Raw genomic sequence first — 27,887 nt, 5'->3', positions numbered from 1 at the left:
TTTTCTTGATGAGCTTTAAAAGAAAATTTGTAGGCTAGATTAAGGGTAGGGTATGAGTGTAAAAGTAACAGTTCCTTTGTGATAAAAGAAAGTATGTTTGGTCCTTAGAACGTGCTAGGTAGGCTAAATGTATAACCTTTTTGGAATTTTAGAGTTTCTTGCTAGAGAACGATCAAACAGTCTGAACACTATTGAACGTTCAGGCTGGCAGAACGTCTAGAAGTCCAAATTTTAGGTTCGAGAAATATTAGGGGTACTAACTCTTTTACTAATAGGTGCTTACTAAATTGATGTGTAACTCATTCATTGGAGAAAAATAAAATAATTAATTAAGATAAATTTAACAAGTACCAATAAATGAGCTACACATCAATTTAGTAAACATTTGTTAGTAATAGAGTTAGTACCCTTAATATTTCTCTTTAGGTTTTTAGGTGTGTTTTAGCCTAAATGTGCGACTAATAGTAGAACCTTTCACAAACAAAAGTGAGTGAAACTCATATGAAAACTTTTATCAATTTTTATGGCATGTCTATTTTATTATCAAATGCGCATGCTTTATACTTATATGAAGTATTGTGTATAATAATGTAAACTCTATTTTTATGTAAATAGGGTCTTTGAAAAAAGTGTGGTACATCGTGTGAGTTTTATAAGTACATGCATGTAAAATGGAATTATTAATTTTATCATATGACATGGCTACCATCTATATCATGAGCTTGATCCTATTGTCCAAACTAGTATATTTAATGTTGCATTGAATCAATTGGCTAGTGTGACCAGCATAACCATCCACGGATGGAGGTCACACCCTATAGCATTACTAGTGGTGTGAATCTTTCGAGATCCAACCAGGTCGGACTAGTAGTGCTGGGTAGCCATTATATCTCATTGGGACACTAATGTTATACTAGAGGTCCTTTTAAGGACACGCAAACTCCAACAAAAAGAGTAAAGGATATGGATAGACTATATGGGAATTGCTATGACTTGTTCACATATGTTATCGTATATTGTTGTTGTTATACTGCACCATCATGATTTTTTGCCTTATTATTTGACAAGAACCCTATTCATGATGTCGCATGTGACTTGTAAATCTTACAAACTTGCTGAGTTCATTACCTGATGACTTGTTTCTCATGTGATAGCTCACTAAGTCGTGGACTTAGGCATTACCTTTTCAACCTGTGAAACATTCTGATTTTATAGTGGACTATCCCCTAGATAATGAAAAAATGGGGATTAGAGTAAGAACATGTCGTTGGACAACCTCACTAGGTTGGTTTTCAAGGACTTAGACACTCCTTGAATGGTGACTTGTAACACGATCTTTCCCACCCTCTGCATAACATGTTCTTAAGGTTTTTGTTGAATCATTATTAGGTGTTTTGTTGTCCCGTGTTCACTTAGAGATCTTAGTTATCTTTCGTACTTGATGACTCTATGACTATTAGACTCGGGTTGTAATATTTGATATTTGACTCGGTGATTGATCTTCGATCGAGATACTTGATGTTATCTTTCTTTCAGTTAAGTTATGTTATGATGTTTTGGTTTTTGCTCTGCTTACTTTGTGATGTGATTTAGTGGTGACTATCTTGTGATATAAATGATTTTTTCTTTCATGGTTAGCCTTTCGGTCAAGAGAGCTTTAATTGGTATCATTTGACTTATTTTTTTGGTAAATAAGCTCGGAGAGGCACTCTGACTTAATTACCAGTTAATTTATCTCGAGCATTATAGTGAAAGCTAGCTCCTTTGGTGCCTTACGGCTCTTCGATGGATTTCTTTCCTACATCCCATTCTGGTTTCATGCCAATTGCCAAGCCACCAAAGAACGAAATGGTATTATTATCACTTTTAGAAGAGTTAGTGGCAATGTGGTTATTAAAAAGAGAACATTACTTATTTGTTTATTAGCATTTGCAATTAAAATGATCTTTATAAATGAAATATATATATATATCTTGAAAATTCTTTGAATAATCTTTTTGTTCAAAATAGTTACTATCGTCGAACCGTTTGACAAAAACTATTAAATGAACAATTAGATTCATGTCATAACCAATCGCCAGTTAACGCATGGCATAACTGATGACTCTCTTGGCTTGTATGCATTGTAAACCTAAAGTTCTACTCCTAATTATTCTTTTTTTTTAAAAAAAAAAAAAAAATCCCCAAGGAGCCAACTTTCAAACAGCTGGATGGCATGAATCATTTTTGGTACCCCAAATATGAGTTTGCTGCAACTGAAACCTGATATCAAATAAGTAATTTTCCCTCTTAATTTTTTTTTTGCTAATTATTTAATTGATTTTTATATAAAATGTTATAGATCGGTTAATCTTCATAACCTTCCAAATACTTCAGAAATAGTTAAAAGCCCCCTCTTTTTTTTTCTTTTTTTTTTGTGCTGCCATACAAATAATATTTTCAACTTATTACAACGAGATTTATTAATAATAATTCTCAAGGTTTAGGTGATAAAATTGGGATGAGGCACATCTCAGGGTTAAACTATAGAGTAATGCTACACTTCACATTATTTATCATATTGGTTGACATGACGTATTTTAAGTAGTTTATATATATATATAAAAGATTAATATTGTAAGTCATTCAAAACATATCATATTAATTGGTGTGTCATGACTATTAATTATAACGCTCTATCTCAATGACATAATATAGTTCACTTTTGACTATTTCGAGCCAACCATATATCTTAGTGCAATTCTCGCACAAGTACGTTTAACTTCAAAGTTTTAATAGACTCAAGGCCATTACGATTTTAAAATGTATTATGTCAAGAAGAGTGCGACTATACATATAAGAACATCATCATTATATGATGGCGATGTAAGACGCCATAATTGTGATAAATAAACGTGAACATAATAATAATAAAAAGAAGATACTAAATGGACAGGATCCCGAGATTGATCTGAGTCCATGAGGAGCCAAATGTCCTTGAGACATGAGTAGGCTGAAGCGATGATGAAACGTGAAAGGGGAACATGCAAAGGTTCCTATTGAGTCGACAGAAGCTGTTAGAATCCAGCCATTGCAGGGTGGGCACCCTTGTCCATCTTGGTGGAACAATTGCCTACAACTACTCTCCATCAACTAACTGTAGCCGTCGATTTCATCTCATTGATTCACTCAAATTGCACCAATGTTTTTGTCTTGGTTCTTAATTATCAAGGTCTAATCCATATAATTAACAAGTCAAGCAACACCCATTGGTTAGAAACTTCAAATTCTACCAAATGTCAATGCCTCTAAGATCATTCAAGGACGCCAAAATGAAAAATAAGTAAATTAAAATTCAACCCATTTACCTAATTCATGAGTTTATTTCACCAAATAATGATTGGCAATGTAGCCATCAAATGGTGATAATGGTCAAATTGGTTTGACAATGTCAAAACCCATGGATTAGAGGTCAAGAATTTGAGTTTAACCTGACGAATATAGTACTATAATGGTAATGTCTACTCATTATAAGAGTCTGCTTCATTAGCCAACCCACTATCGCCATTAATGGTAACCAACAGCGGCGACCAAATATATTATTAACGGCGAACTATGTCGCTGCTAATGATTATTAGCGTTAGGTACTTAGCCGCCACTCCTTTAGCTGTAAGAATAGTATTTTTAGCGGTAACTTTAGGTCGCCTCTAATGAAGTAGATTCTTGTAATGACTCGTCTAGGTAGGAAGAGTTATCCTCCGGCCATCTCTTTTTCTTTTTTCTTTTTTAAGAAAATGAAAATGAAAAAAAAAAAAAGAAAAAAAAGGGTTGAATTATGGTCTCTTGCCTTGAAAGGCAATTTTTAGTTAGTTCAACCTTAATACAAGAGCCTAGAACCTAATGAAAAAAAAAAAAAAAAAAAAAAGTTCTATTATACTGTTAATTGCCTTAAAAAAAAATATTATCACAATTCTTTTCAAATGAGGCAAACTTAAATCAGATTATTTTAGACAACATTGGGTATAACCGTCACTCAAGAGGTCAATAAACCAAAGCTATTTTTTCATTATTGTATGATCTTATAAAATATCATAAACATTAGATTCAACCTTACACAACTAGTGACACTCAAGCAATAATGCACAACTTTTTGACAAAATGAGGGTAATCCACCAATTGGACAGGCCAATCAATCGAACTTGGGATGCAATGCAGCTGGATTTTGATACTAATTGATGCAGTGTGGCGTAGTAAGAAGAAGAATCTGCAAATAACTCACAGTTTTTCTATAAATTTTTGAAAACTCCTAAGAATTATAAGAAAATCGAAGAAAATAAGTTTAGGGTAAACAACCATATAAAATTGAACGGTCAAGCCACCCTTCTTGCTTAAATAGGATTAGGGTTTCACCCTTGAAAGTATAATTACAAATAAAACGGTCACAAACTTGCTTGAGCGAGTGTCGAGCATAGTTTGTCATGTGATATCAATCACAATCTCACTTGACCGAACTTTCTGAACTAGATTTTTTAACTTCTGTTGACAGACAGCTTGATTTAGTAACCACTGAAACTAGGGCTGGGTATTGGTCGGTTAGGACCGGTTAATGGGCTTATCGGTCGGTTAACTGATAAGCTATCGGTTAACCAAATCTTAACCGATTACCGACCGATAAGAAGTGTTAACAAAAAATTATCGGTCATATCGGTAATCGGTTAACTGGTCGATTAATCGGTCGATTAAATCGTTTTGGGCTTTTGTGGGCTTTTTATTGGGCTTTTACTGGTTGCTAATTGGGTAAAAAATTAATTGTTTTGGAAGTCCAAATACGTTTTGTTGGGTTAAAGCCTAAAATAGCTTATTAAAAATGAGTTATTTTATAGTATATTTTTGGCTAAAATATCTTGTTGAAGCTTTTTTTTATATTGATCTACTACAATAATAAATATAAAATTCTAAAAAATTAAAAATTAAAATAGCTTATGGTCATATCGGTTTTTCGATAAAAAAATTTTAACCGACCGATAAACTTATCGGTATAAAATTTTTAACAGATTACTGACCGATAACTATCGGTTATGGTTAATATCGATTCGGTTAAAGTCGGTAATCCGTCGGTAATCAGTAATCGGTTAATTTGTTCACCCCTAACTGAAACTAACATTTTTTCATGAAATAAAAGCTTTCTAACTTCACTAAACCCGCCTTCGTCTACAATCAAAATTAAAGATACAACCTTTTTGCCATGATTGACATGGTTTAATCTCATGATTATCAACTTATTAGACTACGCGAAACCATGTGTAATCTAATCTTCATCGATCTGGCATTAAGAATACAGTGAGAGGGGTATACACACCGCAAAAAAATGTGATGAAAAAATAAAAACCATGACAACAAAGTTGAAGCAGCCGGGCATGATCCATCATCATATATGTTTGGCAATGAGTTATAAGGCCCCCTCAAAATAAGCTTATCTTGTAAGTGCGGATTATGTGTAACAGGTTGTACAGTGAATTAAAGTGTGTCGGGGAATCTTTGCTAGGAAATAAAAAAACAAAGGTACCAATTTTTAATGTACAACAGTGTCATGATGCACTCCTAGGAACAGAGTCGTCCTTTTCTTTTCTTTTTTTTTTCTTTTTTTTTTAATATTTTAAGATTTTTCATTTGGGTCCCTTAGAATTTCAATTTCCTGTTAATTTAATAATTAAAGTTTGAATTTGATCAATTTATTAATCTTTTGTTTGGATTTCAATTTCTTCTTATGACGAGCTAGAAATAATTTTCGGTTTCGGCCCTGTAGATGATTTATGTTGTCTCACTTAATATATTAACTATTTTTTTTTTGTTCGTTTTGTATAAAGAATTAAAATAATAATAATGATATTATTAATAATAAAAACCCCATATACCCATAGAATCATGACTTGTGCTTAATGGGTGGCCATGTGCTAATCCAGGGAGAGAGGTATCACACCAAATCTGCGTTTTGTTTGAAACCACTCTAATACGTTAGAGAAGGAAAATCTCTCAATTTATATATATATATAAAGCCAGCGAGTGAAATAAATTCATATTCTATGTACCGGTGCAATTATGTTGGTAACATCGATACAAAATTACCCGTATATTGTGTAGAAGTGGAAATTCATGTTTACTTGTTGGGTTTGAGTGTGTCGAGACATGGGTATAAGACTATATAAGTTAACCATAATCTAACTTATTTAATTAAATGAGTCAGATTCTTTAACCCTAACTTGCAATTTTGTGTTGAGCTCGTGTCGAATTAACAGATTATATGAAAAATTGTCAACCGTACTATAATCATGGGGCGAAACACTATTTTGTTTTCTAAAGATATTTATGTGGGATATGAAAGCAATCTCATGTCATTTCTTTCTTAATAAAATAGTTAAATTGATATCTCAAACAACATGTGTTATGCTCTTATTCATTCATCTTCCTCGTATAGAATCTAAAAAGGACATGATAAATTGTAGAAACACAATGACCCATAAAAAAAAGAAAAAAAAAAAATTAACATGGATTACCCAAACAATCACCACCTTTTGTTCATCTTTTAATGGGGGGTCATGGGGCATCCAATCAAGGAAAAGAAAAAGGAGAAAAACATTTGAGGATTTATAGGCCATATTGGCCCACAAATATTTGCTTCTTCACTTTATCTTCCCCTTGCATGTGCTACAATTTCTTCATTGTTTGTTTACAAGTCTATCCCTTTATCCATTACAAGAAAGAATACAAGATATGAGATGATTATGGAGATTTGGTGATAAAGATATTTGACATATTAAAGACATGCCAAATAATGGTTTGGTGTTATATGCTTCTAGAGAGTCAATCTCAGTTTCACAAAAATTACACAAATTCTTTGACCCTTTTGAGTTTTTGATGATGGCTGTGTAGAAACTTCTCAGCACTAAAAAGAATCAAATTCAAAAAATGGCTTGAAAACTTTACCCCAAGTTTGAATATGGAGTCAAGTTGAGGGAAATTTCTGAAATTTGTCCAACTTTATTTATGTTACTTTCTTTCACAGTACTTGTTGTGAATTTGTAGGAAGGTGGTGCACTTTTATCCTCAAAGGACAACGTATCAAAAGCTTTTGCTCAGAAAAAAAAGGATAAAAAGAAAGATGTCGGGAAACTTTTAAGTACAAGTGGAACATGGGCCAAATGAAGGTATACAATATACAATTATATATATATATATATCAAAATAATTCAAATCTAGAAGAAGTTTTCTTTAAATTCAAGTTTACCAAAAAATAGTCTTTGCATTTTTAAGACAACCTGTCTATTTTGAGAAGAGTGATCATGATTTGGAATAAATGTAAAATCGGTCTTTGTAGTAACTTAAATTATAAATCGTTTCCTGTCGTATCAAAGTGAACTGAAAGATTTTTGAGATATGTTAAAAAAATATTTAGCGGATTCCGTTAGGAGCCATTTTAGCGTCAATAAAATGGTAACATGTGTTAGTCTTAATATATATATATATATTTTAAATACAAAGAAAAAAGGAAAAGAGTGGCTGGCATCCATCCTAGAGGTGGGGGTGACCCGGAGGCCATCCCTAGATTTGGCTGGGGGTGGCCTATCAGCCCATTTTATGATAATGAAATTGTTGCTCGATAAAACATTAAATCTTTTTTGATGTAAGAAAGCATTAAATTTTGAGATTGATGAGAGCGTAGGCCATCTAATGGGGTGCGAAAGTGAGAAAGAAAATATTGGAGTTATGGCTAGCGGGATTCCGCATTCAATCGGAGTTGCCTTAGTTAGTTTATGAAGGGAATGCACTCAAGATTCTATATAGTACAATGCTGATATGACTATTTCAACTAATTCTTTGATCAATTTTTATTAAAAATAAAATAAAATTTAAAAGTTAATTAAAATTGTGTTATGAAATAATTATAACATAAAAATATAATTTTTAGCATTAATATAAAAAATTTGTAATGCTCAACAGGATAAAGGATAATATCCACTAACAAAAAAATGGCTTTAAGAGTAATATTATAGTGCATTAGAAAAAGTCGTGATTCTCATAAAATAAATATGTAGGAATGGAAACAAAAAGATTCTTTCTTATTGTCGTGGGCTCATTTGCAATCACTACAAAAACTAATGATATCTTCCTCAGAAAATTTCAATAAAACTAATTTTTTTTTTCAGCAGTATAATGTTTGTTTAAACACATATTGAAATTATACTCATTGCTTGAAGCTTAGGGACATGTAATGCATTCTTTCTCCACACGTAGCTCCTCCTCCTTACTTCTGGCCATTATGTAGTATAATAGTATTTAGAGAGCCCCTTTTATCTGGACGTGGTTTAAAATTTTATTTTATAACATTCAATAAAAATTGACGTATCATATAAAAACACTAAATATAATGGAAATAAAGCACCGTATCTTTAATTTAAATCAATTTCATTGACTTTTTCATTCATTATAATTCAACGCCGACCACCTACCATCAAGCCCTCTACCCCACCTATGAGCCATTAACATAGGAGTCTCTAGAACCAACTAAGACGGGTGACTTTGATGGTTTTATCAATTCGTATTTTGTCAAGAGAAAAAAAAAAAATTATTTGGTGTAAAGAGTTATATTACTTTTTTGGTGTTTCAAGTTGATGTGTCTGCTTCCAATTGGAGGATGCAAAACACCCATTTATAGTTTACACCACGACCTGATTGAAGTTATTCTCCAATATTTTTTTCACCATATAATTACTTCATAATGCTGACATGGCAGACCTAACAAATCATTGTTAAATAAAACAAATCTAATAGTTAGTTGGGTATGGCACACCAGTATTATAAAATAATTGTGAGATAAAAATATAAAAAAGTAAATGTTAGTTTTTTCTTTGTTCTTTCCGTCCACCCAATGATGACATTGGACATCACAAACCAATGAACCCATCTACCAAGCTGGCTAAATTATGTAGGATATAATAGAAGGAAGCAATTGTACCACCAACCAAGATACAAAAACTGCAATATGATATTGGATTGGCTATGAATGGATGAATGGATCCGGGTTGGGCATTGAGTGGGTTAATGGGTCAGGTTAGATTCTGCCAGGTGTGCAGAAAATTTGGTTGAGATGCATGAATGTATCATGTATGGTATGGTATGAAATGAATGATGATATATTAAAAGGGGAGAGAGGGGGGGAGAAGATGGATGGATGGGCATGGGAGGCAAATCTTAAAAGGGAATCAAAAGAAATTGCCCTCTCTTTTGCCAAATTGCCACCACTCTCCCCCACCTGCTCAAGATATGGTAAGCGCCACATGATTTCACACCCAAGGGAAAAGGCACCTCTGCTGACCTCACCTGTATCTCTTGGGGGATTTTCCTGGCCCCACTCTTCTTTGCCCCCCTTACCCACCTCCCCCACATCCCCTCTCTCTATCTCATTTCATTTCCCCTTTTGTATTTCTCTTTTATTTCTCCCTCTTTTACTATAAATGAACCCCAGCTCCCCCTCATCTTAAAAAAATATTCACAAGGATTTTTCTGGGTTTTATTTTTTTTTTATTCTTTTATTATTACTATTATTATTATTTGTTTTTTTATTTTTATTTTTTATTTTAAGTTGCTTATTTTGCCTTCCTTTGGTTGCCCTGGAATTCAAAATAAACTTGGACAAATTTTACAAGATTTGGGAAGAAATCCGGTCGGATCTTGCTTTGTGGGTCTTATTTCAATACAAAGCTCTTCTTCTTAGTTTCTCCACCTCCCATAGGTTTCACAAATCAGACTTAAGAGAGACAACAGAAAACAGAGTTTCTCTGGATCCCCTGCTTTTTAATTGGCGCAATGGGCATGGCTACCGAGACCCAGTTTCATGTTTTGGCTGTTGATGACAGCCTCATAGATAGAAAGCTGATTGAGAAGCTCCTCAAGACCTCATCATATCAAGGTTGGCCAAAGTTTCACAAGAATTCTTTGTAATTCATCCATATTTCATGGGCCATTGTTTCTTGGATCAACTTTTGCATTTATATCGATTGGTTTTGGTTGCTTTTCTTACACCTTTTTTTCTTTTTCATGCCAGTTACTACAGTTGATTCTGGTACTAAGGCTCTAGAATTTCTGGGTTTGCATGAAGATGACCAAAGCAACCCAAATACATCCTCTGTTTTCCCAAACAATCATCAGGTATGAAATGATTCATTTTAGTCCTCTCTGTGGGTGTCTGAGATTCCCTGCCTTTTTTTTCTTCTTATTTTTCCAGTTTATCTGAATTTCTTTGTTTTTTTGTGTTTCTCCAGGAAGTGGAAGTGAATCTTATTATTACAGATTACTGTATGCCTGGCATGACAGGCTATGATTTGCTCAGGAAAATCAAGGTGAGCTTTGGTTTCTATTGTTTTGTCTTCTTCCTCTTCCACCATGATATTCCTAATTCCCCCACCCTTTTTTTCTCAACCTTTTCCCCATTGATATCATTTTTTCTTTCACAAAACATCAGTGCGTGTCAAAACTTTCCAAACTAAAGTATCTGCATTCCAAATTGATATGCTTTATTTTTCAAGTTTCCCATCTGGGTCCTTTTGTCACCACTTGTTCAAAGAAAATCTCTGGGAATATTTTCCCAACCACTTTTGATCCAAACAAATCAGGTCCAAGATGTTGAAAAGATTTTTATTTGACCTCACATCACATGGGTCTCTTTCTCATGTCATCCATGACAATGTCTGTGTGGTGTGCATGAGAACCATAAAAAGTTAAAAACCATGAAGACCCAAGAAATTTACAGGATTTTCTCTGATTTTGCAGGAGTCTTCATCCCTGAGAAACATCCCAGTGGTGATTATGTCATCTGAGAATGTGCCTTCAAGAATCAACAGGTAATAATAGAGGAGGATGATTGATTCATAATTTTCTTTTCTGGGTGTCTGAGAAATTTGATTTCTGAGATAAAATAATTTTCAACAGATGCTTGGAAGAAGGAGCAGAAGAGTTTTTCTTGAAGCCAGTCAGATTATCAGATGTGAATAGGCTTAAGCCCCATATAATGAAAACAAAATTGAAGGATCATGTTATTATTTCAACAGATCAAAAACAAGAAAACGAAGAAGAAGATGATGATGATGAATCAGGGAAACCAGTTCTTCAATCACAAGAAGAACACCAGCAGCGCCAACAACAACAACATCAGCAGCAACAACAACAACACCACCACCAACATAGCAATAGTAACAAGAGGAAGGCCATGGAAGAAGGGCTTTCACCTGATAGAACTAGACCCAGATACAATGGCGTCACCACAGTGGTCTGATGATTAATCATGAAAATAATTTTCCCATTTTATCTGAACAATGTAATTTTATAATTTTTCTTTTCTTTTTTTTTTTAATCTTAAACTTTGCGCTGGTTAATACAGGGCCCAATAGGAGTGTAGAGAGAGTTGTTTCATGTATACATTTTACATGGAAATATTTTAATCCAATTTTGTTCTACTAATTATAACCAAAAAAAAAAAAAAAAAAAAAAACGATTAAAATGCACTCTGCATCTCAAAAAATGTGAGATCAGTGGAGCTTGTAGAACATTAATAGATTTTTTTTTTTTTTGGTACATGACAAATAAAGGCATATGGATTTGAATCCAATATAGCCCTTCAATTGGTAAGGAAATTGATGTCGCGTTTTGCTTTTTGAAGCCGTCTTTCTCACTCCCTCTTCAAGTTTTAGAGTCTGTTTGACATTTCGTTTGAAAGATAGAGTTTTTAAGTTAAAATAAAGTTTTTGATAAAAACTTAATTTTTAAACTTTTGTTGAAAGTGCGTTTTGGTAATTTTTAGGCTTTTTGAACTCTTATACGTGCTTTTAATTTTTTTACTAAACGAGTATTTTTTTTATTCAAACAGATTTTTTTAAGTGTTAAAAGTACTTTAAGCTCCTCAGACGCAATCCCAAACAGGAACTCAATTGTTTGTGAGATTAAAAGACAGTAATGTTATATACCTAATAAATATTTTATAAATATCTCACAAATCAGACATTACAAGGTTGTTAATATATATAGCCCCATGAATGTTTTGTGGGATACTTGTAAGTTGGTTATGTGGTATGTAACGTTACTCAGACATGCTTAAAAGTTAGGGTAAATATATCATAAGTCCTTGAGTCAACGCGCCAAAATTAAATAATCCTTAAGTTTTTTTTTTTTTCGAAAATCTACTCCCTGGGTCAATCGAAATGCCAATAAAATTCTTACCGTCAAAATTTTTTAACCCCGTTAATTCCCATCAAAACGCACCGTTTTGTCACGTCAGCATATTAAATTTTTATTAATTTAATTTAAAAATTAAATATAAAATTAATTAAAAAAAAAAAAAATTCCCGAGAGAGGAAGCGTCAACGGTGGATATGTGTGAAAATGCCACCCCTGGGATTTTTTCCGACAAGGAATGTGAAACGCTTAATTCAGAGGCTGTTGTGAACTAAAAACAGAGGAATCTGTTGAAAGCTTTGGTATTGGAAAGGCCTTAGAGAAAGAAGAACATGACACATTCGCTGAAGATGGGATTTCCGAGAAGAGAGAGATAGTTGGCTTAAAAGCAAATTTTCTGGGTAAGGAGGGTTCTGTGGATGAGGCTGAATTAGTTTCAGAAGATTGCTCACTACGGTGTGTGAATTCAAGTTTGATTCAATTACCCACGAGCTCCAAGCTTTATTAAGAGCATCTTTAAACATTTTGAAGTTCTGGGGTTTTTTGGAGGTGAGCCAAAAAGGGCAAGATTTGAAGTTGAATCTGAATCTTGGGAAAGGGTTTATCCCGAGAGAGGCTAATGTATCTTTGGACTTTTTTCTTATGTTGGCTATGGCTCGAGATTTGTGCAGTTGGTTTCATTTTCATTTGTGTTTGATTTCTGCTGCCGAAGATTTTTGTTTTTTCAAGTTTCTTATCTGATTCTTTTGTAGATCTTACTGGAACGTATGAGCAAACCCGTTTGGTTTCTCACACACTTCAGGCATTCCTTTGAACATATCCATAGCTTTTCCTAAAAGACCCATCATGAACATGAGCTGAAATCATCGAAGTCCATGTCACCACGTTCTTGTGAATCATTTTGTTGAACAGGAGGTGTGCATTGTCTAAACCATTACATTTTGCGTATAGGCTCAAAAGGTTGTTTGCGATATGGATTTTTGAGATCGCCCGTGAGACTACAAGCTTTGCATGGAATTTCTTGCACTCTCTGATCGATTCAGGCTTTGGGTTCTTCTCAAATAGAAGTGAAATGGGTGGGGTGGCCAGCGGGTGGGCTTCAATTTTTTTAAAAAAAATTTTAGATTTAAATTTTAAAATTAAATTAAAAACATTAATATTTTAATGAGATGAAACTGTTCGTTTTGACCCAGACTAACGACTGTTAAAAAATTCTGACGACAGAGATTTTTTTGGCATTTTGATTGACCTAGATAGTAAATTTTCAAAAAAAAAAAACTTAAGGACTATTTAATTTTGGCACGTTAACTTAGGGACTTATGATATATTTACCCTAAAAGTTATATGAAGGTGGGAGGCACATTTTGCTCCACTAAGTTCTCTCAGCCTCTCAATTAATTGGGGAGATGGAAGACTGATTGCAAAAGGGCACATTTTTCTCTTGAAAAATGTTAAAAACCTTATTTCATTGAGCTATCATAGCAGTGCCTATCAGCACATTTTTTTTTTTGGGTACATGACAAATAAAGGCATCTGGATTTGGGACCAAGATCCCCTGAAATTAGGGGTAAGTTCTAGATTTTGGAAATCACGGTCAGATCTCTTGAAAGAGATCCAACTTCTATTGTGATGCCAGGTGTTTCACTAAATAAATTATAATAAAATATTAATTAATTTAAAAAAAATAACAAAAGAAATAATAAAAAAATATAATTTTTTATTATTATTATTATTATTTGGCCATTGGGGGTGGCCAAAAGTCACAAAAAAAAAAAAGAAAAAAAAAAGAAAAAGGGTTTGGCCCTTGGGGTTGGCTTAGGGCCACTATTTGGCCATGTGGTAGCTTCGGCTACCTCAAACTGGCCTTGGGGGTGGTTCGGCCACCCCCAATGGCCAAAAGTCCAAAGCCACCCTAGACCGGCCAGTCTGGAGTAGCCGAAGCCACCCCATGACCCTTGGAAGTGGTTTGGCCACCAAGTCTAGGGGTGGCTGCCCTTGGAGGTGGTTCGGCCATCCCTAAAGGCCAAAAGTCCAAGGTCACCACATGGCCCTTAGGAGTGGTTCGGCCACCAAAAAAAAAAAGTCAAAAAAAAAAAAAAATGGATTTGCCTTTGGGGGTAGTTGACCCATCGTTTGGCCATGGGGTGGCTCCGTGAAATATTTATTTGTGAGATATTTTTAATAATAAATAAATAAATTGTATTTTATTATTATTTTTTTTTTTTAAGTTAAATAATATTTTATTATTATTTATTTAGTGGGACACATGGCATCACGGTAGGCGTTGAATCTCTTTCAAAAGATCCTGACTGTGAATTTCAGAATCAGGAATTCACTCCTAATTCCAGGGGAGCCTAGTCTTTGGATTTGAATCCAATCTAGCCCTTCAATTGATAGGGAAATAGATGTCATGTTTTGCTTCTTGAAGCAGTCTTTCTCACTCCTTCTTAAAAGTTTTAGAGCCTTTTTGAGATTACTTTTGAGATTGCATTTGAGAAATAAAGCTTTTAAATCAAAAAGAGCTTTTAGGCAAAAGCTTCATTTTTAAACTTTTGTCAAAAGTTCGTTTTGGTTATTTTTAAGCTTTTTGGACCTTTAAAAGTGCTTTTAATTTTTTTATTAAACAAATACTTTTTTCTTCAAACGGGTTTTTTGAGTATTAAAAAACACTTTTAAGCATCTTAAATGCAATCCCAAATAGTAGCTCAATTGTTTGTGAGATTAAAAGACAGTAATGTCATATACCTAATAAATATTTTATAAATATCTCACAAATCAGACATTACAAGGTTGTTAATATAAATATATAGCGTCATGAATTTTTTGTGGGATACTTGGAAGTTGTTTATGTGGCCTGTAACGTTACTCTTAAAAGACATGCTTAAAAGTTATATGAAGGTGGGACCGTGGCAGGCACATTTTGCTCCACTAAGTTCTCTCAGCCTCTCAATTAATTGGGAGATGGAAGACTCATTGCAAAAGGCCACATTTTTCTCTTGAAAAATGTTAAAAACAACCCCCTTATTTCAATGAGCTATCATAGCAGTGCCTATTAGTACTTGTTTTTTTTTTTGTAAAAAAAAAAAAAAAAAAATTCAAGAATTGATGGGTACTATTACATCAATTACGTGGGCTAAGATTGTGGTTTTTAGCATTACTCATTTCTCTCTAGTGTTCTCTCTGTCTCTCATTTCAAGCCTTCAACTGAATCCACTCTAAACCAATGAACCATTGCTTGCTAATTCTATAAAAATTTGGCAATGCAAGCCTAATTTTATGACTAGAAAGTGAGAAATATGATAGGTAAGAGCTTCCTCATTAGTGTTAGAGAAATGGTAGGGGTTAATATGTTCTTCACATTTGACATATATTCTCCTTCAAATTCAATAGATCAACTATTAGATTTGCAAGATGAGACGAGCTAAATATGAGAAAAATATTAACCCGTACCATTTCTCTTAATATTATGCCCCTAAATAGCAAATGGAAACTACATTATGACCCTATAATGAAAATGAAACATGCTCCATGATGTTACCTGTTTGTGAGATAAGGGATAATTTATTAGGTTTTGAGTCTCTAGATTCTAAGGGAACTTAAAACCTTTTTTAAATACAGTTTGAAATTAAAATTATGCGTACTTTTTATTAATTGATCATAGTTGAAATAGACGTACAATCAAGAGAATAACAATTAAACCAGGAAAGTAGAATGATAACTAGACTCTAATACTAACAAAAGGAGATTATACTCCCTATTGAATCAAAACACTATCTAATAGGATAAATCTAATCTTAAAATACTAAAAACAAAGCTAATCTTAAATAAAATGTCTACAATAAATAATTAAAAGATTAGAAATTCAAAATAGAAGAAAAGAGGTTTAGATTTGAGATAGCACAAGTGCAAATTGAACTTGGGGTTTCGGCCTTTGGACTCTTCTCCGATGGGAGGGAGGGGGCGTGGGTTGGGCTTCTCAGTGAAAGGATCCGCTTCATGAGCAGCTATTTAGGGTAAATGGTGGGACATAGTTGTCAAAAATATCTACATCTTTTAAGAAAATGACAACTATGCCTTACTATTTAGCCTAAATGACTCATCTCAATTTCATTTGAAATAGAGATGATCCATTTTCATTATAGTCGGCCCCACCTTATCCACATGTCAATATGCAGCTTTATCACTTTCAGCAACCCTGAAAAAAAAAAAAAAAAAAAAAAAAAAAGAAATTTCACTTTATGCACTTGAACTACAACATGTTTTAAGAAGACCTTCCAAAATTCAAAAACTCTCAATTTACACAATTGAATTTTCAATTTCAATCAATTAACCCTCCGATAGATTTTAAATGTTATAAGTGATACAATGACATTTTTATATCCCTTGATTTTTTTTTTTTAATAAAATTTCAAATTTACCCTTAATTTTAATTTTTTTTAAAAAAATAAAGTTATAAAAAAAAAATCGAGGGATATTTTAGTCTTTTTAAGCATTGCCGTTAGAATTTAATAGGGTGTTCAAATGAGGCGGGTATAACCGTCTCGCCAACCGCTAACCACTAACCGTTAACGGCTAATTGCTTTGTTAGGCGGCTATAAAAAAAATTACTAATTGCCTAGGACGGTTGTGGTTAGCGTTTTAGAGGTAGGGAAAAGCGGTTACTAACCGCTAACCGCTAACCGCCTACCATTATATATAATAATATAAATATATATTATATATTTTATATTAATAATAATTATAATATAACATCCAAAACGACCCCATTTTAGTGTTTTAACACCAAAACGATGTTGTTTTGACCGTGTATGATTGTATATATATGAAATATAATGTGGTATGTAATGTTTTAGGCCAAATCTTATTCAAAAATATTGTCTGACCTAAAAAATGACATGTTCTTTTCATCTTTTACAGAATACTTTGGCCCAAAATATTTTAAATAAGCCCAAAAAATAGGTTTAGTAATGGCCAAAAACACTTAAAAAGCCCATGTAAAGAAAAAACAGTTATAAAATCGTTGATTATTGATTTGAATAACCTCGATTATAAAATAAATAACTGAGACTTATAATTTAGGGGCTAAATCTGACTATAAAAAGAAAACACACTGCGTGACCTTCCCAAACTCCATCCAATTCCGGTAAGATCGACCCGAATCCCAAAATTCTCGAGTCCTCTCAAAACTTCCGTTGTTCTAATTTCGAATTTTCTCTGTGAAACGTTTTTTCCAAGTCTATTGCGCCAATTGATTCATATCACACCATATTCAAACCCTCGAATTTCATGTCATTTTGCATATTTGTATATTTTTTTTTTCGGATTTTTTTATTTTTATTTTTTATCGGTGCGATCATGTCGGTGGTATTGAGATTTGTTTTTGACTCTCTGCGCATTAGGTTACGTGAAGCTCCGCGTGAAAAACTGAAGAGGAAGAGCTTCGGCCTGCAAATTAAGCTCCGAATATATGTTCACCGGATCATGTTGTAATTGGGGCTATTGTTTTTGCGGGAGTATTGTTCGAGTATGCCGATCGGATTCGTTAGAAGGGTCTCGTGGATCTCGTGGGAAGATATACGTATGGTAAGCGGTTCTTCTGCTTGAATTTCAAAATTGTTTTTGATTTTTGGTTTTGTTTCTTTATTTGCTGTTTTGAATTGTGTGAATTCTTTCTTTAAGCGTTTGACTTGTTTGTTAGAACAATAGAATGATGTGTGTGATTTCAGGCGAAAAATCTTATTGAACGATGTCTTCAGCTATACATGAACAAGAAGGAAGTTGTGAAAACGCTGTTGGATCAAGCCAAAATAGCGCCTGCTATTACAGAACGTGGTAATTATGAATACTTATTTGATTGATTGATTGATGGGCGTTGTGTGCATTTTATTTTTTCTTTTTAATGTGCAAAATACATATGAGACTGCTAGAATTTACAAGAATATGGGTTTTTTTCTTGCTCTCCAAACAGCTGAAATTGCTGGATTCAAATTAATTAACTGATTTATTTTATTTTATTTTTTCAATTGAGAATTTTTTTTTTTCTTTGAAAAGTTACTGTAAGAAGAGGTAGAAAATTAACTTCTAGAATTACACAAAGTCAAAAAAGGTTAAGAAAAGAGGAGAAACGATAGCATGTTGAAGGGCCTTTTGCTGAAACAAAAGTCCTTCTAGTTTGCAGGCTGAAGCTTTACATTCATGCTGCTTTTAGGGCTTTTCTCTTACAGCATTTAGGGTTTAGGGTTTTTGTTAACTCAATTATTCAAGATGGAGGTACCCCATGTGGCTATGTTTATCTTAGAAGAACTTTTTTCTCACTGGCTCGCTGGGGTATTGAAGTCATCAGCCAACTTGTTGCAATGGGGGGTTTGTGCACTCCTACAAAGTCATCAGCCAACTTGTTTACTTGAAAAGAAGATTGCTTGTGTTGTTGATTCATGAATCAATGATGAGAAATCAAATCCAATTGCATAAATTTCTCTGTTTATTTCGCCGTGGTTTCAAATTGATAAATTTGTAAATTTGAAAGCTTTTTTTCCCACTCTAAGTACTAATATTTATCAATTCATATGTATTTGTTGCGACTTTCTTCCCTTCACTAACTTGGTAACTTGCTTGCGTTTCAGTTTGGCAGAGCCTTGAAAAAGATAACCCAGAATTCTTCGAGGCTTATTATCTTCGTTTGATGGTGATTCACCAAATAAATGAATTCAACAGGTTGCTTCAGGTGCAGTTAATGTATCGGATAATTCAGATAGATCAAACTCGGATAATTTTTGGTAGGTTTCGAGGAACCTAGACTCTTTTAAGGGAATCTAAATCTTTTTCAAACACAAGGGGGAAAAGGTTTGGACTCTTCTCTGATGGGAGGGAGGGGGGCGTGGGTTGGGCCTCTCAGTGAATTACTTGGTTTGGTTGTGTGGAACTGGTTGATGCTTGTGAAGGCCAGAAGTGAGATTTGAAGGCATATGATTGAGTTGGAATGAAAACATTGGTAATTGAGGTGATAGTTTGAAGTAATAAAATTTAGTTATCCTTCCAAAAAAAAAAAAAAACTTTTGATTTTGCTTTACTAATAATTGAAATATCATTTTATTGATTTTTTATTTTTTTATTTTTTATTTTTAGTCAAATCAATTCACAAAAGGCATATGGTGGATCCCCTTCTTGGCATGTTGAGATTTTAACCTAATCAAAATTTTAGGTTTGTATATATGTATATATATATATAGATGGGGTAAGATTTTTTTTTTTTTTAAAAAAAAATTTTTAAGAAAATAATATTCACATAAAATTAAAAGAACACCAAGAAGAACCATAAAATTTCTCTTTATATATATATATATATATATATATGTTTTGACAAGATAGAAAGTTTGTTTTTTATTTTTTTAATCAAATGGGGAAAGGATTATGAGGAAACAAAAAAGGTAAGAGGAGTAAGGTCCCCAACAATATATTCAAATGGAAATATAGTGCAGAAAACAATAATAATAAAAAATAGGAAATGGGCTAAAAGAAATGGCATGGTCTTTTGTATCTTGGGCTAAAAGCGAAAAAATGGACCGCACAATGCGGTTTTTGAAGCAAGACAAGAATCTAACTTGCTTGAAAGCTGCAACAACCATTGAAAGGAAACTCAAAGAGTTGTCAAAAATAAAGAACGAACTCTAGTTACAAAAGTCTCCACAACAAGATAAAACCATTGAGGGATAGGACGAATATAACCCACAAAAAATAACAATAACTAAAAATCAAAACAAACATCATAACCAAAACAAAAATCCAGAAAACAACAGCATCGGCAAGGTGGTGCATGAGGCCCAAGCGCGGGTGTAGAGGGATGCATGGAGTAGCAGTGAGGCCGTAGCTATTGGGGTTTTGACCCATCGGCAGAGGGGATAGACGGAGGAAGACAAATCTGTGTTGAAAAAGCCTAAATATGTTCTTCATGGATGGCACATGGGCAAACCACCTGGTAGAAACAAGATTGTGACTAAGAGCGCAAGTTGAAGGTGAAGGAACAACGAGCTTAAGGAGATGGAGGGGATGCCATTGCTTATTTGGAAGGAAAATCAACGAAAAAAACTAAAAGAGAATGAAGAGAAAAACACATAGAAAAAATGACTGAGCTTGGGGGAGGGGGGAAAGGGAGGAGGGAGGGAAAATGATCAATCACTTCTCCTCCCCCAAAGCACTCTCCAATGGCGACAGCCTGCTCACAAGGAGGAGGGAGGGAAAATGTGTTGTGATGTTACAAACAATCTTTTATTATTCAATTATACTTAAATATTTTTTTTATTACCATTGGGTCTTAAACCAATTTTTTACCGTTGAGTATCAAACCAGTTTTTATGAAAAAAAAAAAAAAAAAAAAAAAAAACATCTTTAATTTAGTTTTCTACCTTTTTGACCGTTGCTTGGAAAAATCGGTATTGACCAACGTCTAAACGGATTTGTCCATTAACAAGATTTGATGGCATTTAATTATTTGACCGTTTGGTCTATATATCTTCAAGATTATATATGTATGACCGTTGGTATTAAACTTTTTATGACAGTTACATATATTCATGCAATTAATAGCATGAATCAATAGCCCACTAATTCTTTTTATAAAGCCACCAAAAAGCGATATATAATATACTCTTGATATAGATTTTCATCAGATTTTTTTTACTTAGTTATATATACATTATAAAAGCAAATAATTAGGGGCAATGTCCACCTATTGTCTTCTACTTCTTGTATTTTCTCTATGTGGTTTTGTTTATCAAGAAGATTAAATGGTTGTTCTACTAGTCTTCGTTATTCGAAGTGCGTCCTTAATGAAGGTAGACGCAATAGTCTAATCCTGAGAGGTTGCGTGTCAAGAGATCCAATCGCACCGAGTTACATACTTCGGGAGGTACGAATCAACCTTTAAGGACAACGCTCTTGCGTGATTCTATAGCATATTGTGAGATCTTTCTATACTCTACTTTTCATCTCTTTTATTTTATTTTATTAGAATGTTAATTTTCATACGGTAATTATTGTATATAAATGAGAATTTATGTACCATTCAAAATTATTTCCAACAAAATGATCAATCACTTATCCTCCCCAAAAGTACTCTCCAGTGGCAACATGTCTCACAAGGAGAAGGGAAGTCTAGAGAGGAGGGAGAACTTCTCTCTCTAAAAAAGAGAAGTTGAGAAGTTTTGTAAACTAGAAGGTTTGACGGAGCATGGCATGGCCCGAGCATTTCATGTTAGGGGACAAGCTAAAGTGGGTACTCAACGATAAACATGCAACACTAAGCTAAGCTCTTTTTTTGTGACTAATAGTAACACAAATAATGAGAATGTGCCACAATAAATAAAACTGAATAAGTTTTAGGGAAAAGTCATATATATTCCTTCTTTTTTTTTTTTTAAAAAAAAAAAAAAAAAAAAAAAATTGGATTAAATTCTTGGGTTTCTAATTTAAAAAATAAGAGCCTTGTTTGGGAACCCCCTCACTAAAAGGGTTTACCAAACACTCCTTTTCCGTTGCCCTCCGTGCGTCTTGGCGTCCTCCATGCTCTCGCTAGTGGTTTCTTGGCTCGTCGTGCCGTCCACCTGTACTAATGTTGAGATGGTGAAAAGATAAAAATGTAATTTTTGGCATTACGCTTAATTTTGACAACTTCTTCATAATGACTATCCAAAAGAAACCAACAAAAATAACAAAATAATAAATTAATTCCCAAGGAATATGAATCAAATATACAGTATATTTTGTATAGTGTCTACCAGAAGTTGAGATTCATGAAAAAAATAGTTAAATTGTGGATTCATAGAAAGGATGGGACCTACCAGATTATTTAGCTTTATACTCATCATAGTCATGTTTTTTTTTTTTAATGAATAATATTACAGTATCAAATCAATATATATATATTTTTGAATAAATGACTCATCTTATTCAAAAAAATCTGTTGAATTACATAAAACATCTAGAGTAAAAAAGACTCTAAATACCAAGAGATCATAGAGATTCTAAACAACAAGAGCATATTGCTCTAAAGCTACTACATCATTAATAAAATCCGGGGCTTCTTCCATCCAAACTCTAGAAATTCAAGTGGAAATCGCTTCCCTCGCCAGGCCATGGGCTGCTTCATTTGCTTCTCGTCGGACATGCTCCACTCTCCAGCTTCTAAAACCTGGCAAGATAGTATGGATGTCTTCAATAATTTGACCAAATTACACCATATTGACCCACCTTTTATAGCCTGAATCACAACTTTTGAGTCTCCTTCCAAAATAATCTTTTGGAGTCCCAAATCACGGCAGAATTCCACAGTATACGGTGCACCCATCGCCTCTGCAATTGTGGGGTCCGGACGTCCATCAATCACCAAGCAGGATGCTGCACATACCTGTCCCCTAGAGTCTCGAACGATGATGCCCACTCCAAATCTCCTTGAAACAGGTTTCACCGACACGTCCCAATTTGCTTTGAACATATCACCTGCCGGTGCTTTCCACCGAACCTGATGGGCGGTTACACTTGGTTCCATATCGTCCACATTCTCCTTTTGATCAAGAGATTTGTCCCATGATTTCCATTGTGCTATGGCGTCTTGGGCTAACTGTATTGGGTGCTTGAATAAGCCACCATGAGTTACTTCATTTCGCCTCTTCCATATAGCCCGAGCAGTGCAAGCAAAAATTCCCAACTCTTCCGTATTACATCTGTGAGATAAAGTCTCAAAAACTTCCAAGAACCCCTCCTCATTATAGACACTTTTCTGCAGAGAGCGTGCACTTATGCTCCAAACATCTTTAACCGCGGGGCAGTGCCATAAAGCATGGGCAATCGTTTCAACTTCTCTAGTGCATAAAATGCAAATTGCATCCTCCAACACCCCTCTAGTTTTGAGATTTTCTTTTGTGGGAAGAATATTACTACAAGCCCTCCATATGAAAACCTTGGTGGCATTGGGCACCCTTAAATTCCATATATTCTTCCAGATGGCATTATAATCAGATTGTTTGGAACCACCACTGTAGTTTGCTGCATTTCTCTCGAGCTCTAAGTGGTATGTGCTTTTAACCGAAAATTTGCCCGAGCTTGTACATTTCCATATCAACCTATCTTGCTTGTTGTATCTACTCACTGGTAGCCCACATATCAAGTCAGCTTCTTCTTCCCAAAATATCTCCCTGATAAGAGGAATGTTCCATCTTGACGAAGTTGGTTCAATCAACTCACTAACCTTTGCATCTCTTTGTAAAATTCGGCAAGGAGATTGTATAGAATAAGTAGAGGGATATGGAATCCATTTATCCCCCCAAATAGACACTGAATTTCCATTCCCAATATGCCAAATCAAACCTGCAAAAAACAGCTCCTTAGCTGCAAGAATGCTCCTCCAAGCCAAAGACAGTCTACTCCCCACTTTTGCCTCCCTTAGGGTACCCCTTGGATAATATTTGGCCTTAAGAATTTTAGAAGCCAACGTATCCGGCTGATTTAATAAACGCCATAATTGTTTTGCAAGCAGAGCCTTATTGAAGTCGTGGAGATCTCGGAAACCCAACCCCCCTTTCGACTTTGCTCGCCCCATTTTCTCCCAACTCATCCAGTGTATTTTCTTTTCAGTCTCCTTATTTCCCCACCAGAATTTCTGTATTATGCCATTAATTTCCTTACAAAGGGCTTTTGGGAGCAGAAAGATACTCATACTATATGTAGGAATAGCTTGGACCACGGCTTTGAATAATATCTCTTTTCTCGCTTGTGAAAGTAACTTCGCCTTCCAATCCGTAACTTTTTTCCTTACTCTTTCAGATAGATTCTTAAATTCTCTGATTCGAGACTTCCCTACTAATGCAGGGAGCCCGAAATATTTGTCATACCTCTGTGTGACTGGCACCCCTGACAACCGAGTAATGAGCTCTTTTACCTCCTTTCAGGTATTACGGCTAAAAAATATAGATGTTTTGTCTCTATTCAACCGCTGACCCGATGCATTTTGATAGCCTTTCAAAATAACTGTCAAGCGTTGCCAATCTTGTGCTGTGGCTTTACAAAAAATCAGACTGTCATCTGCAAAGAATAAATGATTTAATCGTGGACCCCTTGTTGATGTTGGAACTCCTTTGAGACTCTCAGATTGTTCGGCAAGTATAAGTTGGGAACTTAAGACCTCAGCACAATATATAAACAGGTACGGGGAGAGAGGGTCCCCTTGTCGGATACCCCTAGTGGGCTGAATACTTCCTTCAGGATTTCCATTAATAATGATGGAATACCTGACCGTGGAAATGCACTTCATGACAAGGCCAATCCACTTCTCACCAAAGCCGATTTTTTCCATAACCCCCTTCAAAAAACACCACTCTACCCGATCGTAGGCTTTGCTCATATCTAATTTAAGTGCCAGATATCCGACTTTCCCCCCACATCCTAGAGTGCATGGAATGCATGGTTTCATATGCCGCCAGCATGTTATCCGAGATAAGTCTGCCCGGGATAAACGCGCTTTGATTGGGAGAAATAATTTCATGGAGAATCACCTTCAATCTGTTTGCCATGGTCTTTGAAATAATTTTATATAAAACATTACAAAGACTAATGGGTCTAAAATCAAAGACCTTTGAGGGATTATTCTTCTTAGGAATCAAAGCAATATGGGTAAAATTTACATCATCGCTAAGGTTACCCAAATTGAAAATTTTTTTAACCACATTACATACCTCATCCCCGATGATGGACCAATTATCATGGGAAAAACAAGCTGGCAAACCGTCCGGTCCCGGAGCTTTTTGGCCACCCATTTGTGTGATGGTGCATCGAATTTCCTCCTCTGTGATCTCCCGCTCCAGCTGCTCATTCATGGACTGAGTGACTCTCCTTTCGAATCCAACTAAACAGTCCCTTAATCCACTCGGACTTGATGAAGAAAAAATATTTTGAAAATACTCCGTGAAAGCATTGATAATATCCTCCAGTGATGAGCATAAAAACCCCTCCTCGTTTTCAATACTTACAATCTTGTTTGCTCGACGCCTTTGATTAACACTGGCATGAAAAAACTTCGTGTTTTTATCTCCATTTTGTAACCAATGTTCTTTAGCCCGCTGTCGCCAATGCATCTCCTCATGCTCAATTAGAGCATTCACCTCTTGCTGCAACATGGTAATTTTCTCCCCATCCGGGTGAGTCTCAGCCATTTGCAATATCTTCAACTGCTCCATTTTTTCCTGTATTTGTTGTTCAGCCTGCCCTTTCTCCTTGACTTGCCACTTTTTGATCACCCGCTTACACCTCTCCACCTTAGCCGAAAAAGAATGCCATGGGTTAGAGAAAAAATTATTTTCCCTCCAAATCGATTGTATGATGTTGCTATGGCTTTGTTGTTTTCCCCACCCAGCTTCATAGAAAAATCCCTTCTTCCCTCTTCTTTGGCCACGCAAGTCTATATGAAGCTGTACATAAATCGGAGCATGATCTGAAGTTCGATTTGCCAGTACCTCAACACCATAATTTTGAAACGAATTCATCCAAAATTGATTTGCAATAGCTCGGTCCAATCTCTCCATAATAAACTGACCATCCTCCCTCTTATTACTCCAAGTAAATTTTGGGCCCCTATACCCTAAATCATAGAGTTGGCACCGTTCTATGGTTTTTTGGAAAGCCCGTATCTGCCATCCAGGCTGTTTATTAGCGCCAAATTTCTCAGAATCCCCCAAAACTTCGTTAAAATCCCCCACACACATCCATGCATTGCAAGACAATGAATGGAGATGCTTAAGGAGGTCCCAGGATTCTTTTCTTTTTGACGCTTCGGGGTTGCCATAAAATCCAGTTAGAGTCCATTTTTGTGTCCCATCTTCACCCTTGATTATTGCGTTAATATGACGTCGACTGTAGTTTTGTATTTCCACCGCTTCATTATCATTCCAAAAGAGAGCTAAACCACCACTCTTCCCTACACAGTCGACCACAAAAACACTTCCAAAACCCAATTGATACTTCACCCGTTCTACCCGAGAAGCTGTTAGTTTGGTTTCCATAAGGAACACCAAACTGGGTTTCTTTTCCTTTACCAAGCGACAAAGGTCTCGAACTGTCCGGAGGTTCCCAAGCCCCCGGCAGTTCCAACTGAGGATACTCATGGCTCTTGGCGGGGCTGTGTTCCAGCCGCCGCCAATAAATTCTCAGTGCTTCTTTCATGCTCCACCACTTTATTCCCTCTTTTTCTTTCATTTTTCTTCTTCTCTAAAGCCACATCCACCTCTGCGTGTCTTTTCCCCAAAATCAGTAATTTCTCAATTCTTTTAGTGTCTTTCTCCTTCTTCTCTCAGGCCCCTTTTTTCCACGATCTCAGGGACCCACCACTCATAGCAATAGGCTCCGTATCTTCCTTCCCAGAAGGGTATTCCCTGCCCTCGTGATCATAAGGCCCAACAGTTACATTAAGTGAAGAGAAAATATCACCCATGTGCTGAAGGACTGACGTGGCTTAGTGAATCTTGCTTAATGGGTTGTCATTATACTCATTCATTCCTTCCCTAACTTGACACATCTGCTCCCCTACGTGCGCATGTCCACCGCAATTCTCACCGACAGTTTCCACGTTTTTTCCAAATTTTGAAGTAACGGACCTGCTCGTAAAATCTCCGTGATCTCCTCCATTTTCCATAATTGGCGATTCTCGCATTAAATCATTGAACGCCCCACAAGGAAAACCGCCCGAACCAGTCCCAGGGAATTTTGGAGAGTTTAATGAGATTCCTCCTTTCCCGCTTATGTCCTCTTTCCTTGTATATTTTCTGTTACTCTCCATGGTTGTGCCCCTCGCCGACCGGAAATTGGCTGGGATCATCTCCGGAGCTGAGCCATGGAAATAATCATCTTCCTGGAAAAAATCATTGTCGCTGCAACCTCCCCGTCGTATCTCCGCTCGCCTTTTAGGAGAACCCGCTCCCAACCATGGCCCGTACTCATGTTCCTTCGGCTTTCCCTGTTTCCACCGTAATTCCTCATTGACACAGCCCCTAGCACCATGGCGAATGACCCCACACTGGAAACAAAACTTGGGTACCCTTTCATATTGAAAAGGAATCCATAGAATTTTGAGGATCCTACCTCTTGGCAAAGGTTTGAAGACATTTACTTGAACTTTTACACGTAAATATTCTTCCCATCCAATGCCGTCTTCATCCGTATCAACATCCTCAACAACCCCAATGATTGCTCCTAGCTTGAACCCCATCTCTCTTCCCATGCATGAAAGCGGTAACTTATACATCCGAACCCAAAAAGCCGCCGTATCAAAATTCATCTCACTCGGCGGCGTAATCCCATCACCGAAAAAAGTTGGCCTTCAAAAATCCATGAGCGTCCCTCTATTACCCGAATCTTATCCCATTCGTGTTCAAACTCCAATAGAAAAAGATTTTCGCCAAGAACTTTGAACTCCAAAGACCCCATCAGCCTCCATCCTCTTATTAGCTTCGCCCTTATGGTTCTCTTCCCAACAAACCTTTCAGAGATAAGTTTTCCAACCAGACAATGAGAGCCTTTTTCTGTGATCCCCTTCACATCCGCTTCCTCCACCTCAAGCCCATCTTGCTCTTCTTCCGTCAAAGAGAATCTGCCCCAAAGAGCCTCTAACTCCTCAGCCATCCCTAGCACCAATAACAGCA

At 35.5% G+C, this 27,887-nt stretch overlaps 3 protein-coding genes across 4 annotated transcripts; 2 read left to right on the top strand and 1 right to left on the bottom strand.

Annotated features, from left to right (window-relative positions):
- Positions 1–9,493: 9,493 nt before the first annotated feature.
- Positions 9,494–11,493, top strand: ARR9 (response regulator 9). The gene is made up of 5 exons (XM_059607015.2): positions 9,494–9,946; positions 10,082–10,185; positions 10,299–10,376; positions 10,807–10,877; positions 10,966–11,493. Exons 1-5 carry the CDS (start codon positions 9,844–9,846, stop codon positions 11,306–11,308), a joined length of 699 nt encoding a protein of 232 aa, XP_059462998.1. The 5' UTR covers positions 9,494–9,843; the 3' UTR covers positions 11,309–11,493.
- A 5,798-nt stretch (positions 11,494–17,291) lies between these two features.
- LOC132161850 (uncharacterized) lies at positions 17,292–19,242 on the top strand. 2 transcript variants are annotated; one of them, XM_059572053.2, is made up of 4 exons: positions 17,292–17,347; positions 17,604–17,787; positions 17,931–18,036; positions 18,828–19,242. In XM_059572053.2, exons 2-4 carry the CDS (start codon positions 17,731–17,733, stop codon positions 18,998–19,000), a joined length of 336 nt encoding a protein of 111 aa, XP_059428036.1. In that variant the 5' UTR covers positions 17,292–17,347; positions 17,604–17,730; the 3' UTR covers positions 19,001–19,242. The 2 variants fall into 2 exon arrangements, with proteins under 2 accessions (XP_059428036.1, XP_059428037.1); XM_059572054.2 differs by lacking the exon at positions 17,292–17,347 and adding an exon at positions 17,354–17,508.
- Positions 19,243–22,255: 3,013 nt separating this feature from the next.
- On the bottom strand, positions 22,256–26,354 carry LOC132187949 (uncharacterized). The gene is made up of 2 exons (XM_088511345.1): positions 24,930–26,354; positions 22,256–24,139 (listed from the first exon to the last, which is right to left on the bottom strand). Exons 1-2 carry the CDS (start codon positions 26,352–26,354, stop codon positions 22,256–22,258), a joined length of 3,309 nt encoding a protein of 1,102 aa, XP_088367471.1.
- Positions 26,355–27,887: the final 1,533 nt, after the last annotated feature.

This window comes from Corylus avellana, chromosome 10, assembly GCF_965113065.1.
Source record: "Corylus avellana chromosome 10, dhCorAvel1.hap1.2, whole genome shotgun sequence".
Lineage (NCBI taxonomy): Eukaryota > Viridiplantae > Streptophyta > Magnoliopsida > Fagales > Betulaceae > Corylus > Corylus avellana.
This window is presented reverse-complemented; position numbering and strand designations above follow the sequence as displayed.

Bases quoted from the DNA above. Each gene is read 5' to 3' on its own strand.
- ARR9 (XM_059607015.2), top strand. From the start codon at position 9,844: ATGGGCATGGCTACCGAGACCCAGTTTCATGTTTTGGCTGTTGATGAC. The intron at 9,947-10,081 runs GTTGGCCAAAGT...TTTTCATGCCAG, and splicing joins CAAGACCTCATCATATCAAG to TTACTACAGTTGATTCTGGT. The intron at 10,186-10,298 runs GTATGAAATGAT...GTGTTTCTCCAG, and splicing joins TTTTCCCAAACAATCATCAG to GAAGTGGAAGTGAATCTTAT.
- LOC132161850 (XM_059572053.2), top strand. From the start codon at position 17,731: ATGCCGATCGGATTCGTTAGAAGGGTCTCGTGGATCTCGTGGGAAGAT. The intron at 17,788-17,930 runs GTAAGCGGTTCT...GTGTGATTTCAG, and splicing joins CGTGGGAAGATATACGTATG to GCGAAAAATCTTATTGAACG. The intron at 18,037-18,827 runs GTAATTATGAAT...CTTGCGTTTCAG, and splicing joins GCCTGCTATTACAGAACGTG to TTTGGCAGAGCCTTGAAAAA.
- LOC132187949 (XM_088511345.1), bottom strand. From the start codon at position 26,354: ATGAGTATCCTCAGTTGGAACTGCCGGGGGCTTGGGAACCTCCGGACA. The intron at 24,140-24,929 runs GTATGTAATGTG...AATACCTGAAAG, and splicing joins GGTCCATCATCGGGGATGAG to GAGGTAAAAGAGCTCATTAC.